Genomic DNA, 16,159 nt, shown 5'->3' with positions numbered 1-16,159 from the left:
TGAAGGTCCCCCACAGTGGTCTCCATTCTTAAATGGAAGAAGTTTTGAACCACAAAAGACTTTTCCTTGGTCAGGGAGGTGGTGACAGCATCATGTTGTGGGGATGTTTTTCAGCGGCAGGGACTGGGAGACAAGTCAGCATTGAGGGAATAATGAAGGGAGCCAAGAGAGATCCTTGATGAAAACCTTCTCCAGAGTGCTCAGGACTTCAGACTGGGGCGAAGGTTCACCTTCCAACAGGACAACGACTCTAAGCACACAGCCAAGACAACGCAGGAGTGGCTTCGGAGAAAGTCTCTGAATGTCCTTGAGTGGCCCAGCCAGAGCCCGGACTTGAACCCGATCTAACGTCTCTGGAGAGACCTGAAAATAGCTGTGCAGCAACGCTCCCAATCCAACCTGACGGCGCTTGAGAGGATCTGCAGAGAAGAATGGGAGAAACTCCCCAGATACAGGTGTGCCAAGCTTGCAGTGTCATACTAAAGGCTGTAATCGCTGTCAAAGGTGCTTCAACAAAGTACTTAGTAAAGGGTCTGAATACAAAGTACTCAATAAGGGTCTGAATAGGTCTCAGTTGTAAATGAGAACGTGTTCTCAACTGGCCTACCTGGTTAAATAAAGGTGAAATAAATAAATACAAATTGTGATATTTCCGGGGTTTTTAGAAACCAATCAGAAACGTTCCAGGAAATTTCTGGAAATGTTGCTTAAATTCCTCAAAACAGTGAACCTTTTTTGTGGCATACAAATAAGGCAATCCTAGGTCTTGTGGCATATTTTGGTTAAACTATCCCCAATTCAATGGAATTGCAACCCTCTGCATGCACAGTGCATTCTTCCATCACATGTACAGCTGATTCTCAAGATCTTGCACACTGATGAGATGCTATTGAACCCACACTACTACACTGTCTGAGCCAAGGACTACATGCTTTCTGGTAAGTTTTGATTACAATACTGGGTGGAGTGAATATATTTTACATGACATGCATGTTTTTTTTTGTTAACTAGTAAATAGTAGCCTACAGCAAAGTGTGTTTAAATCATTTCTAACTTGTTAACAATTTCTGCTAGTTTGTTTTTGCTACCATGTGGGTTTTAGCTTGCTTGAGCCTGCTAACTGCGGAGTGTTAATTCAACTGTTTCCATACATGTTTTATTTTAAAACCTTTATCTTACAAATGAGTTGTTTAATCTGACTGCTTAACTATTTATCTGTACATGGAATTGTATTATTTTTTTCCCTTCTAATCTTCACAGGAAAATGCCACGGGCACTATCTGATGTGTAAAGACGTTTCACTGCAGCTAATGTAGAAGGAAAAGCTGTGTACATTTGCAAATACTGTGCCAAATCATATGGGAAAAATGCAACAAAGATGCAGAATCATCTGGCCAAGTGCATAAAGTTCTCTCAGCGCTCAAAACAAGCAACCTCTGACAAAAGTCCTTCTACTTCTATTTGAGGTGAAAATGATGAATCAAACACTATCGATAGCAACAGCTCCTGGTCCTCCAGGAATCCATTTTTTTTTTACTCAATGGAGGAACACGTTGTCAGTGAAATGCTGATGAATGTCTTGCTCGAGCTGTGTATGCAACTAGTTCACCTCTGATGCTCACAGGCAATGTGTCTTGGAAGAGATTTCTGAATGTTCTTTGTCCAGCATACACCCCTCCAACCAGACATGCTGTATCTTCTCATTTGCTGGATACACAGTTCAACAGAGTTCAAGCAAATCATAGAGAAAGCAATCATCTCTGATGGGTGGTCGAATGTTCGTGGGCAAAGAAAAATTAACTAGATCATCTCCACCCCTCAACCAGTATTCTACAAGAGCACTGACACAAGGGACAACAGACACAACGGTCTCTACATTGCAGATGAGCTGAAGGCAGCCATCAATGACCTTGGACCACAGAAGGTATTTGCACTGGTGACAGATAATGCTGCGAACATGAAGGCTGCTTGGTCTAAAGTGGAGTCCTACCCTCACATCACACCTATTGGCTGTGCTGCTCATGCATTAAATCTGCTCCTCAAGGACATCATGACACTGAAAACAATGGATACACTCTACAAGAGAGCCAAAGAAATGGTTAGGTATGTGAAAGGTCATCAAGTTATACCAGCAATCTACCTCACCAAGAAGAATAAGAGCACCACATTGAAGCTGCCCAGCAACACCCGTTGGGGTGGTGTTGTCATCATGTTTGACAGTATCCTGGAGGGGAAGGAGTCTCTCCAAGAAATGGCCATATCAGTCTGCCAATATGGACAGCCCCATCAAGAGGATCCTCCTGGATGATGTTTTATTTATTTTAATTTCATTTATTTTACCTTTATTTAACGAGGAAAGTCAGTTAAGAACACATTCTTATTTTCAATGACGGCCTAGGGGGGCTGCCTTGTTCAGGGGCAGAAGGACAGATTTTGTACCTTGTCAGCTTGGGGATTCGATCTTGCAACCTTTCGGTTACTAGTCCAACGCTCTAACCACTAGGCTATGCTGCTGCCCCATCTTGGGAGAGAGTGGTAAGCAGCCTGAAACCTATAGCAGTAGCCATTGCACGGATTGAGGGAGACAATGTAGGGCTGGGCGGTATACCGTATTTTACTATATACCGGTATTGATGCACTGACCGGTTTGGGTTTTTACTTTACCTTCTATAACAGTATTTTAATGTTTAGTTTGTTAAATGTGATACGCTGTGTGTAACGTCCATTTGTATAGTTTACTCCGATACTTCGAGTCATCCCTCTCCGTGCTCGCTCTCGCCATGCCACTTTACACACAGACCTGGTCCCACCCCGTCACTCAAGGAGCGCATTTGTTCTTGCTTGACCACAAGACACTTTCGTTCAGTCTGCATGGTCAATGCAGCACATGCAACAATGTTGATGACAACGATGTTGTCCACTTTGATCTTAATATAAATCCACAAGCGTTCTATAATTACAATATTAGTTTATGTTTCTTACATCTGCAAACAGCTAGTTTGTATTTTCTTAGCAAATTAAGCTAAATCGGGTTAGCCACTAATGCTAATCGCTAGTTAACTGGCTAACTAAATAAAAGTACTGAGTCAGAGCAAACGTAGCTAGCTAATGCAGCCCGATTCCAGCGCTGGTGGAGGCCTAAATCAGCATGTTGTTTGTGCAACAGTATCTTCTACATCAATGAGGATTGGGCAAAGCATGAATATGTTGGCTATATGACTAAAGATTTTAATGTAGCCAAAGATTATAGTGTCCCCTAGGAAACACTGAACATAATTTTGGTTCCTACCCTGTCACAATAACTCGTCCATGGCAATTTCATCCTTTGTCATGTAAAACACTGTATTCAAAGTGCCCACTATTATATATATTCTAACTATAGAATTATAGTAAAAACATTCTATGATTCCAAAAGTTCACCCAAGTGTTTTGATCTAAATCGCAATTGCAACATTTGGTTAAAAATAAGGCCTAGTTTTTTTGCCCATATCGTGGCAGTGTGGAAATGATCTCAAATGAGTGCAGGAAATGCAGTAATTTCTGGAAATGCAGGAAATTATTTTAGGTTTAAGTTGAATTGACAGTATAAAACAATCGGAATGGAGAACGACCCATTGAAATCATGTAGAATGCATGTGTTGCCACCCTAGGGTCACGCACTACCCATAAAGCAAATGCTGGACTTTTATCAAAAACATAAAATACGGTATGTTGAAAACGTTTTTTGGGAGATGCGATGGATCATTGGGAATCATTCAATATTCCCTTTCTTTTGTTCAGTGAAATCATCCCATGTGAAGAGTCAACTCATTTAATTAAAGTTCAATTCATAATTAAATTGTTTTTTTTATTTCTATTGGAAGGATGTAATAATTTGCAATTATGTCTACTTATGATAAGGTATATGTTTATGTCTCCATATATGGTAAATACACTGCTCCAAAAAATAAAGGGAACACTTAAACAACACAATGTAAGTCCAAGGTGAGGTGATGAGGTGGCGGATGGTCTCCTGAGGGATCTCCTCCCAGACCTGGACTAAAGCATCCGGCAACTCCTGGACAGTCTGTGGTGCAACGTGGTGTTGGTGGATGGAGCGAGACATGATGTCCCAGATGTGCTCAATTGGATTCAGGTCTGGGGAACGGGCGGGCCAGTCCATAGCATCAATGCCTTCCTCTTGCAGGAACTGCTGACACACTCCAGCCACATGAGGTCTAGCATTGTTTACATTAGGAGGAACCCAGGGCCAACCGCACCAGCATATGGTCTCACAAGGGGTCTGAGGATCTCATCTCGGTACCTAATGGCAGTCAGGCTACCTCTGGCGAGCACATGGAGGGCTGTGCGGCCCCCCAAAGAAATGCCACCCCACACCATGACTGACCCACCGCCAAACCGGTCATGCTGGAGGATGTTGCAGGCAGCAGAACGTTCTCCACGGCGTCTCCAGACTCTGTCAAGTCTGCCACATGTGCTCAGTGTGAACCTGCTTCATCTGTGAAGAGCACAGGGCGCCAGTGGCGAATTTGCCAATCTTGGTGTTCTCTGGCAAATGCCAAACGTCCTGCACGGTGTTGGGCTGTAAGCACAACCCCCACCTGTGGACGTCGGGCCCTCATACCACCCTCATGGAGTCTGTTTCTGACCGTTTGAGCAGACACATGCACATTTGTGGCCTGCTGGAGGTCATTTTGCAGGGATCTGGCAGTGCTCCTCCTTGCACAAAGGCGGAGGTAGCGGTCCTGCTGCTGGGTTGTTGCCCTCCTACGGCCTCCTCCACGTCTCCTGATGTACTGGCCTGTCTCCTGGTAGCGCCTCCATGCTCTGGACACTACGCTGACAGACACAGCAAACCTTCTTGCCACAGCTCGCATTGATGTGCCATCCTGGATGAGCTGCACTACCTGAGCCACTTGTGTGGGTTGTAGACTCCGTCTCATGCTACCACTAGAGTGAAAGCACCGCCAGCATTCAAAAGTGACCAAAACATCAGCCAGGAAGCATAAGAAATGAGAAGTGGTCTGTGGTCACCACCTGCCGAACCACTCCTTTATTGGGGGTGTCTTGCTAATTGCCTATAATTTCCACCTGTTGTCTATTCCATTTGCACAACAGCATGTGAAATTTATTGTCAATCCGTGTTGCTTCCTAAGTGGACAGTTTGATTTCACAGAAGTGTGATTGACTTGGAGTTACATTGTGTTGTTTAAGTGTTCCCTTTATTTTTTGAGCAGTGTATTAATTTGCATATATTTCTGTTAATTCCCAAAGTTTCCACCTCTGAAAATTCCCCAAAATGTGCAACCCTATTTGGGTAATGTGTGTAGATTGAGGGGAAAAAACGATTTAATTAATTTTAGAATAAGGCTGTAACGTAACAAAATGTGGAAAAAGTCAAGGGGTCTGAATACTTTCCGAATGCACTGTATACAGCACAGCTGGACAGACAGACAGGCACGCCTGCTGTCTCCTGCAGATGCACGTCAGAGCCACGGACTCCACAGATATACCCCTGGAAGGCAAGGCCCCCCACGGCCCTTAATTGTAATTAAAGGTAGTTCTGTTGTTAAGCAGCACTTTGGCGCGCAACAATATTATCTCTGCAGTGGGTCTAGCCTGACGATTCCTCTTACCCTGTTATCAAATTAGTCAGCTGGCTGTCAAACACTCACCAAGCTATAGCCCCTCACTAAAATTGCATTCACCACTAGCATTTGTTTCCAACTAACGCCTTTCAGGCATACCTCTCCCACTTATCCTCCCCTTTAAAACCACACAGGAAAGGATGGGGTTTTGGGCCTTTTTTCTTACACTGACAAATGGGAGGTAAGTTTTCCTTAAGGCCCGACAAACCTCTGCTGTGCTAAGCCAGCCTCAGCTCTATTTGAGTAGATAAAACTCATTAATTTTCCAAGATCTACCATTGTGTGAAAAATGGCTTAGAGGCAAACACTTCATTCATAGATTTTTGATAAAACTTTGCACAGAGACGGTAGCGGGAGTTTACAAAGTCCGCCGGTATCAAGAGACGGCTCATTCTTCTGCATCTCATAGAACATTCTGTAACGATTCCAAACCCCCTAACGTTCTCAAGAGTGCATAAATTAAATCAGAAGAATCTCAGTGGGGAACAAAAATCAATTTATCATTATATAACAGTCATATTCCATTCCCTTTATAGACCCATGGAATATCAGAGACCTTCACACTGATCTATCAGAATGTCAATTACTGTGCATCTACATCGCTGCTTGACATGGAACTGTTATGGTCACACGGCTGCAATGAAATGTGCCGTAGCAAACCTATAGCACAGATAGAACAAAGAGACATATTTCACCGGATGTATAAATGTGAAGCATTTATACAAAATATGGTCGTGAGAGAGGAAGCCCAGTGGCCAGCAGTGGGAGAAGATGGAACGAGATGGATTCTGGTAGACATTCTGCTAATTTACTCATCGATTAAACATTTGATCGCAATACAGTTCTCTGGTCCCAAAACTACAATCTGTTACGAATAGAGTGGACAAAGTTTTGTGGACTTTACCCATTGCATTGTTTAGGAGTGCAAAGGTGATTTGAGTTATTGCACACGCACACTTCACAGAGTAGCGTTTCCCAAAGGAAATATGCAAATTAATGCTAGAACGCGCCAATAGGATCTCGCTAGCTCCTGCTTGGCTCTGCCTACCTAATTGCTTGTTCGGCCCACTCATTCGTTCCCATTTGAAACGACAGACTGTGGTCTATCTTGGTTTAGTTATAAAAATCTTTGACTATACTCTTCCACTCCCAGTTGTCGTTCTGAATACAAACGGCAGCATCACGTTGAGGACAGTACACAAAAAGGATCCCGTCATTTTCAAAGCATGACTGGACTGCTCTATTCTACACAGTATGTCTACCATACGAATACAGGTAATATCCTCATGTTTACACCTGTTAAGGCTCAGGTGTGTTTCTTTTGAACATGGTCTTACTTGGCATGGCATGAACCAGGTCCCCACACAGCACCATGAACTTGGGCCTGGGGCTCAGCTTGTTGACGGCCTCCACAGCCTGCTGGGTCAGCTGGACCTCATCGGTCCACTCGTCCCCTCCCCCGTCACAGTCCCCCTCCCTCCAGGTCTTCATCAGACCCAGCTGGGGGTCTGCAGCCTGGATGAAGCAGAACGGGCCTCTCCATTCCTTCTGTTCATCTGGGAAGGTAGGAGGAGTTCAGGGGAGAGAGTCATGCCAGGGACATGGGATAAAATATACAATCAATATACAGTGGAAAGTATTCAGAACCCTTCACTTTTTCCAAATATTATGTTACAGCCTTATTCTAAAATGGATTCAATAGTTTTTTTCCCCTCAATCTACACACAAATGTGGAAAAAGTGAAGGGGTCTGAATACTTTCCGAATGCACTATACTTTATTGCAACAGGTGAAAGTCATGCTGAAGTTAGCCCTAAAAGCAGTATTCTTACAAATTGGCCCTGGGGATGCAGGATTTTGTTCTAATCATCAAGCCCTTGACTAGTTGAATCTGGTGTGTTAGTATTGGTTCTTGATTACGTCATTTCCAGACTATTGAGCGCACCTGAATATAAGCCGCACCCACTGAATTTAAAAAATATATATTATTTTGAACATAAATAAGCCGCGCATGTCTATAAGCCGCAGGTGCCTACCAGTACATTGAAACAAATGAACTTTACACAGGCTTTAACGAAACACGGCTTGTAACAAAAATAAATAGGCTTTAACGAAACACGGCTTGTAACAAAAAATTAAAAATTAGCAGTAAACAGTAGCCTACCAAGAAAGTCATTGGTCACCATCTTCCTCCTCCTGTGCACTGAAACCACTGAAGTCATCTCCTTTAAAAAAAAAATGAAAGCGGGAAAAATCCATATATTAGCCGCATCATTGTTTAAGCCGCGAGGTTCAAAGCGTGGGAAAAAAGTTGCGGCTTATAGTCCGGAAATTACGGTAGTTGAATCTGGTGTTGGTATTGGGTCTGGAGAAAAAGCCTGCACTGATGTAATGGTTGTTGTCAGTCCTGTTTTCCCTTCAGCAAAGAAAAAGTTTCAATATATTAACAGAACTATGGATGTTGATGCGTACATTGCAAAGTGTTGAACATAATCCGGACATTGCGTAACTGTTGCTGTAAACCTACAATAATCACTCTCCAATATTCATAAAAAAATACAAGGTAGGCAGGCTGCACCTTAAGACTACTTGATGTGCCAGTGAGTAGCATGAAGGGAGGACCTAAGACAGATCTGGCATCGTTTTAAACGGATTGCCCTTGTTGTATGCAAATGGCCAGCAGAAACAGCCATCCACTGCCCATACGATGTGTTAAGAGGAAAGACAAACAAATGCTCTCTACTCTGTTCTGCTTCACTCACTTTGTTCCAGCAGCTCAAAAAGTAGCTATACGCTTTATACACACACACAGTACAATATACTCTCTCTCACACACACACACACACACACAGCAGGACTTCCTTGTTCATCAGGATCTTCAATGTTTAACATGCTCTCCATGCATTTCTCTCCCAAATGAGTTTATTTTAATTCTCTCCTCCAGAGAAGCTTGTGCAGTGAATGAAAGCCTGAGAATCCCAGTACTGGGAACAACAGTGCAAGAGCTTTTACTTTGCTCTTTGTATCTTCATTTAGAAAAGAATGGGGAACATTCCCTGCTTCTATGGTAAACATTAACATCAGATGTCTAATTTGTGTTGTGTTTAATACATCTTACTTTATGGCTATAAATGAACAATCACGACATGGGAAGTAGCAGGCTATTTGGAAGGATCAAAGGTAAAGAAAATACAATACAAACAAATTTTAACTACAATTTTCAGTCTAAGGTTATGTTCATCATCACTGAAGACAGGATGCTGCTTTGGTACATTACATAGGTTGAAAACAATCCTGACCGGGGCTTGAACTTTTACAATTCAGCAAAATACGTATGCTGCTAAGGCTTATTCTGCAATATAACTTGCATCAGTCTTCTATATCAATCAATCAGTCAAATATATTTATAAAGCCCGTTTTACATCAGGAGATGTCCCAAATTTCTTATACAGAAACCCACCCTAAACTTAAAGCAATGCAGATGTAGAAGCACGGTGGCTAGGAAAAACTCCCTAGAAAGGCAGGAATTTAGGAAGAAACCTAGAGAGGAACCAGGCTCTGAGGGGTGGCCAGTCCTCTTCTGTTCTGTGCTGGGTGGAGATTAGAGTACATGGCCATTAAGGCCAGATTTAACATCTTGAAGAACAAACATTCAGATGACCAACAGGGTCAAATAATAATCCATACCATACCCTGAGAATATTGGTCTTAGTTCACTGATCTCTCCACCACCAATTGGATACATGTATATTCTAACTAGGTTGCACGCTAACCGTTTCCTCCCATAACTAGAAATGCAAAAAGGTTAAGCACCCCCTTTTTTTACCGACTTATTAGACATACATGATTTGTAAGGCATTACACCAGCCTAGCTTTGACTCTGAGAAAAAGCCTGGTATCTTTGTTAACACAAACTTTACAGTAGTGTATGTGTCTCAGGAGTCGCTGCTGTGTGAACAATTTTTTTTTTTACGAATTGAAAAAGAGTAGCCAAAGCTCCCATGAAAGCCGATAAGTACACGCAGCTTTGTGCGGCTGCGCTGAGCGAGCTTCACTTCAAACATAAATCTGAGAGATTTCTCATGTGACAGATGGTGCATTCAAACAATACTAATCATAATTCCCGAATAAAGTGGAGGGCCTTTAAAAAAATGAAATATGGAACTTTTGTTGAATTCTCATTTGAAGAGAAAAACCTATTCATTTCACCATCCGTTTGTGGAGAGATGGGACTTGTGAGTTGCTCTCGATACCCAAGGTATTCTGCCTCATCCCAAGGGTTCTCAGCTATAAACGCTGCTTACCGGGGGGAGACCATGTGAACTACAATCCCGAATCTATGTTTTAACATTTAGAAACGTCAATCATCGCTTGAAATACGGTTTAAAGAACGTAACTCTCATATCAGCGAGAAAGAATCTTTCAAATTAAAAAGTTACACTTACTGTAGCAGGTTTGCACAGATCGATTTGGCTGTGTGTGCCTCGAGCCAAGAACTACAATTTCCGCCCAGTTACGCTCACACAACGCCAGATAGCTAATTAGCGCAGGTTTTCGCCTCTGTCTTCCATCTGTCTGTCTTCCGTAAACAAGTGCTGTAACATGGAGACATGGCGGTGTGGGAACACTAACCCTAACTTTATCAAGGTGTCTATCAATTTAACCTTTTCTTAATTATTATTTCTCTCTGATATGAAAGATAAGGTCCTTATGCTTCCAAAACCATACAGCAAGAGACACGTTAATGTTCAGATTGCGCATCTGGGCTCTTAACAAAACACCCCTTACAGAAGACGCCTTCGTCCAAATCAAATCAAATTTTATACATGTAAGGTAAAGTTATTAAAGTGACTATGCATAGATAACAGCAGAGTAGCAGCAGCGTGAAGGGGGGGCAATGCAAATAATCTGGGAAGCCATTTGATTAGATGTTCAGGAGTCTTATGGCTTGGTGGTAGAAGCTGTTTAGAAGCCTCTTGGACCTAGACTTGGCGCTCCAGTACCTCTTGCCGTGTGGTAGCAGAGAGAACAGTCTATGACAAAGGTGGCTGGAGTCTGACAATTTTTAGGGCCTTCCTCTGACACCGCCTGGTATAGAGGTCCTGGATGGCAGGAAGCTGGGCCCCGGTGATGTACTGAGCCGTACGCACTACCCTCTGTAGTGCCTTGCGGTCGGAGGCCGAGCAGTTGCCATACCAGGCAGTGATGCAACCCGTCAGGATGCTCTCGATGGTGCAGCTGTAGAACCTTCTGAGGATCTGAGGACCCATGCCAAATCTTTTCAGCCTCCTGAGGGGGAATAGGTTGTCGTGCCCTCCTCACGACAGTCATGGTGTGCTTGGACCATGTTAGTTTGTTGGTGATGTGGACGCCAAGGAACTTGAAGCTCTCAACCTGCTCCACTACAGCTCCGTCGCTGAGAATAGGGGGCGTGCTCAGTTCTCCTTTTCCTGTAGTCCACAATCATCTCCTTTGTCTTGATCACGTTGAGGGAGAGGTTGTTGTCCTTGCACCAGACGGTCAGGTCTCTGACCTCCTCCCTATAGTCTGTCTCGTCGTTGATCAGGCCTACTACTGTTGTGTCATCTGCAAACTTAATGATGGTGTTGGAGTCATTACACAATGACTTGTGTAATGTATGGAACTGAGTGTCATGAACAAGGGCTATTAGTGTCTATGAATGGGCTAGGCTGTGAGAGGAAGAGACTGTCTGTGAATCTGATTAGTTGTTAAACAATCAAATTCCTCAGTCTGTAAGCTTGGCCAGAAATGGAGCCATTCAGCCCAGTTGGTTCACTGGTCAAAGGTAGACAATGACTGACTTCCTATCACCAGCCAATCCTAAAATAGGCCTATAAAAAAAAAAGACAGAGGTATTCATAATGTGTTTACTAAGTCTTCCATACAACATAACACATGTAATAGGCCATTGCATTTGGGCAGAGACCAGTTTTGGGGTTATGTTAAGGTAAACGGCAATAATGCAACTCACATTTACAGCTAACGTTACTGTTAGGTATTTGTAAATCAATCTTCAAAATCAAGGGCTAGCTATATTTCATGAGTTGAAAGTATTACTGACTGTGAATTGATGAAAAGGCTAGTTTATAGCAGAGCAGATTCGAACAGATGAGAAGTGTTGCTCTGGCACTCATCTCGGAAACAGAGTAAATGGCAAAAGGCTAAACAGCAACTTTTGTAAACAACATGACACGTCTCGGGAAGGTCGTTCACGTGTAGCACAGATAACTAGCTAGTTAGGTTAATTTAGCATGCATATTCGTAACTATGTATCCTTTATATTAACCAGTCAGGAATACAAAATGGTAAAACAGATGGATATTAGCCAGCCTGTACAGTTAACTAACTATAGCTAAGCAACTAACTAACATTAGCTACCTTCGGTCAGTCCAGTGAAGGTCCGCTGTTTAGCTCTAAGAAAAATATCCTCGGCTTCAGCCATGGCTTCACTTGTCCCTCACAGGTTAACGTTCGTATTCTTATCGCTTGATGTTTATCCTATTTTGTCAATAATTAACTGACTCTTGAGATTAGTCAGTGTAGCTAGTTACGTACGGTGAATACCAAACGTAAAGCCGGAAGCCCCGCCTAGTTCTAAAATGTCTACAACAGCTGTTGCTGACGAGGGTGACTTCCAGACAGTGTCGAGGGGATCAATAAACCCATCAACTTTAGGACACACTCGTGACTTGAATGATGCAATTCATATTAAATAATTAAACAAGCATGGCATTTACATTTTGGATTAAGCCCGTAGACTCCTCGCTCATCTTAAATCGACTACATCAGCTATCTATTATTTGTGCCTGGCTGCTATCCGGAATCCTTGGGACGTCCCTACCCCATTGAAGTTGAACATGGTTAGGTAAGCGTAATGTTTAGGTAAACTCTACGACCCCCACAAGCGTATTGGGACTCGTCTGAGACGATCTGCCGACTTCTGTCTGTAGCGTCCAAACAGTTTGGGTTTAACACTAATATGACCCCACTGTGTAAAGGTGAGACTCGCACGAACACTTACATGTTTCTTTGCTCTAGGATGCCCACAGGCCTCACAAGACTCGTCTGAAGGTCCCCCGGTACCAGTCGAACAAATTAATGGAAGTATATATGGAGACTGTTTAGTGACAACAACAAAAATAATGGGTTAAATAAAAACATAACAAATATTTCCTGATCTTTCTTTTTCTTTTTTTTCTTTTTTTGGGGGGGGGATTATCTGTTGTCCCATGTAGTGAATCTGTTATTCAATGCGTTTGTATGGGCTCGTAGCAGTAAGGCCAAACAAAATGTTGAATCAAATCCTTTTTTAATATATTTTTTTGATACTTCAAGGGGTCTTAATTCTAAATCAAATAGCAAATGTATCCTTTGTATGACATTCTTAAAACAATGCCATATAGCTTAGTAGAACCCCTCCCCTGGCTTAGACATGGCTTAGACTGTTTTGTGCCAATAATAAGGGGTTAAATACATGTAAAAAATGTTTCCTGATCTTACTTATATCTTTCAGACAGTGGCGACCCATCATTCAAGGCACGTGGGGCAGAGCTCCACCTGTTTGAGCCCCACATTTTTAGCAAAACATTTTTTGGAGCTTGTCTGTTTTGCATGTTATTTTGGCATTAATGTGTCACATATCAGTTTTCAAACAAGGTAATATATTATATATATATTGTAATGAAACAGCAGGGAGCAGGTCTCGAACCCTCGACCTTCAAGCCCGAAGTCCGGTGCGCTATCGACTGTGCCGCAAAAGCATGCTCGTCCGGCAGAGTCGATTTCCGCGCTTATAAACCCAGGGTCGTTACACTATATATAATTGATTTAATAAAGCCACAAACAAACATGGTCTCTTTTTTGTTTTCTTGAGTAAAGCAGCTCCAAAAGGCAGGTGTTTCAGTCTAGCTCAGTGCTTTCTGTGGTGCTGTGGTAAGCCAGCAGAAAATACGGAGCATTGCACCGTGATTGTCTCAGTGTTCTGTCACTCATGGGGACACTAGGTTACTGCCTAGTCTAAGTGTAGAGCTAAAAAATTCAAGCCCCTTGGGTGCTGTCATTGTTACATTAGAAGTGCCCATCCAATAAGTTTCAAGGTCATTGGACACAGATAAAATTACATCAAATCACATTATATATACAGTAGCTTTGTTTGGACTGATCATGTCAACATCATACTTTCAAAATCTTAGCTAGCAGTCATCATCATGAATCAAGTCGACAATCTAGTGGCAAATCCTATATAATCCTTGTCATATGAAGATAAATAATTAAGAGAAATTATAGATAAAACGTATCGATGCTCATTCACTATTGGACATAAACATTACACAACAAGTTGGAAATCGCAAATTCAACATTGAGTGGTTTGGAAGGAATCAGTGGCTAACTGCAAGCATTGCAAATCAATCATTAGCCTGCTATTCAGTGGAATGGCTGTGTGGTCCCAAGTCTAAGATTAAGGGTCTATATTCCTAGTTTAAAATTATAAACATTCAACATTGACCATGCTGTCAATGAAGCATGATTTGTGCCGCGCTCAAAACAACTGTTAAGTCAGAACTGCAAAATCTGACTTTAGTGAGTTCAAGACAACTGGGATCTCGGGAAAAAATGAGCTACAACTGGGAAAATATGTTTTGAACTTTCATCCAACTCTGAATTGTAAATTTCCTCCAGGTTCCCAGTTGTCTTGAAATCACTATAAATCCAGAGAATCTCACTTTGACAAAGTTTGATGACAAAATTTGCCCATGAAGGACTCCCGCGCCACCTTTCTGTGAGCACAGCACAACAAGGTGAGTCCAAAAATGTCTTGTATGCTGTTGCATAAATGATGTAACATGCCAGGGAGATATGTATACTGTAGCTAAGAAAGTGTATGTACTAAGTGTATGTTGTGCAGTAAACTGTTAGTAGCCCATGTGTCTCACCCTAATAATTTGGTCTATTTTCATCTCTTAATTTCACCTACTGTTCTGTCTTGATGGTGCACATGTAGCCTATAACCTGTTTTTGAGAAATGTAATCATTAAATATTGTAAAAGCTTTCATTGTCTGCTTATATGCCTCCTTTATTTATCCTACGGTTCTGAGTTGGTGTACAGGGAGAACACTGTAAGAACGGCCCATGTTCTGAATTCTGTCATTGTACATTTCAAAAGTGCTGAACAAATAGTTATATTGACTACGCCCATCCTAGCTCGCTCATTAATGTCTTAATCGAAATGACAGATTGCCTCTTATCCACTTGTCGTCCCCGTATGGCATAGTTTGTCAATTGTCAGTAGAAACCACATTTGTTTAAGCAAGTCAGCCATATCAGCTATGTTTTTTAAAAGGCAGTAAATGAGGCTGAATGAATTGTTTCACTGCCAGACAAGGCTCTGCTGAAAGCCAGGTGTAGCAGTGGTAAGGTGTTGGGACTGCTGTTGAGACAGCTTTATGTAGGCCCTAACTGTTTGTGGACACCGTTTGTCACCATTATAGTGCAATTAATGTATTGTTTAGTGTTGTGTTGTGTAGTGGCTTTGCTGGCATGCATCCCAAACATTTATTTTTTCCCCCCACCAAGATTTACATGCTAAAATCACCACTGCTCTCAGATATAGGACAGGCATTTCAGAACTAACTTCCTTTAGAGGTTTTTAGTTGTTCCATGTCATTCACATGTTATTCAATGCGTTTGTGTGAGCTAATAGCGGTAAACCCCAAAATATGTTTTCATAAGAAATATATTTGTAATACTTTAAGGGGTCTTAAAACGTTAAATAAAATAGCAAAATGATCCTTGATATGACCTTCTATGGGTTAAGGCTAAGGTTAGGGTAGGGATGTCCCACGACCCCAGATAGGACTGACCATCATTTTTGTTTAGCAGCAGTAGCTACATCTGCGGTTGTATCTTGACTTTCTCCGCATATATCCCAATGGCAATCACCACGAGAGCATGTATAAACGTCTTTATTATAATTCTAAACTAGCTCTTGCACAAGCTATTTCTGTCTCCCCCACCTTTGTCGGTTTCTCCCATCGACTTATTTAGCCTGGTTTAGTGTTGGGGAGTTGGCTATCAGGTCCATGGACAGTGCGACTTGTTGAGCAAAATAATTTCAGCACCATGGACAGCTCGACCAGAAAGACGCAAATATGCCCCAATATAGACCTATCCATGGTTCTGCAGAGTATTTTTTTAAAGATGAGGTGGGCTTTAATCAGGTAAAAGACTGCGTGGAATGTGATAGCCTATGGTAAATATGAATTACATATAATATAAGGGAATGAATTCCTAAAGGAAAAAGACTACATCGGCAGAACTTTTTTCAGGCATAGAAAATAGCATTTAGTGATGAATATAAAAACGTATCTGGGTATGATGACACTGTGCTTGGAACGACACCATTGTATGTGTGGATCATTATTCAGTCCAGTGAATAGAAGTATATACCCTACTTAATTTCATTAGCCTACCCATTTTTTCCTTGTGTAGCC

At 42.1% G+C, this 16,159-nt stretch overlaps 1 protein-coding gene across 3 annotated transcripts in view; it reads right to left on the bottom strand.

Annotated features, from left to right (window-relative positions):
* Positions 1-12,221, bottom strand: part of cpped1 (calcineurin-like phosphoesterase domain containing 1) — a 36,644-nt gene extending 24,423 nt beyond the window's left edge. For 2 of the 3 annotated variants that reach the window (XM_029699228.1, XM_029699229.1), the window contains exons 1-2: positions 12,047-12,221; positions 6,986-7,204 (exon numbers count right to left, since the gene is read on the bottom strand). In XM_029699228.1, the coding sequence (XP_029555088.1) occupies positions 6,986-7,204; positions 12,047-12,110 (283 nt within the window). In that variant the 5' untranslated portion in view covers positions 12,111-12,221. The remainder of the gene's footprint in view (positions 1-6,985; positions 7,205-12,046) is intronic. The other variant, XM_029699227.1, reaches the window with a different exon arrangement.
* Between the last annotated feature and the right edge of the window lie 3,938 nt (positions 12,222-16,159).

The sequence above is a fragment of the Salmo trutta genome, chromosome 18 (genome assembly GCF_901001165.1).
Source record: "Salmo trutta chromosome 18, fSalTru1.1, whole genome shotgun sequence".
NCBI classification, from domain to species: Eukaryota; Metazoa; Chordata; class Actinopteri; order Salmoniformes; family Salmonidae; genus Salmo; species Salmo trutta.
Note: the sequence above shows the minus strand (reverse complement) of the source record. Positions and strands in the feature narration are given on the sequence as shown.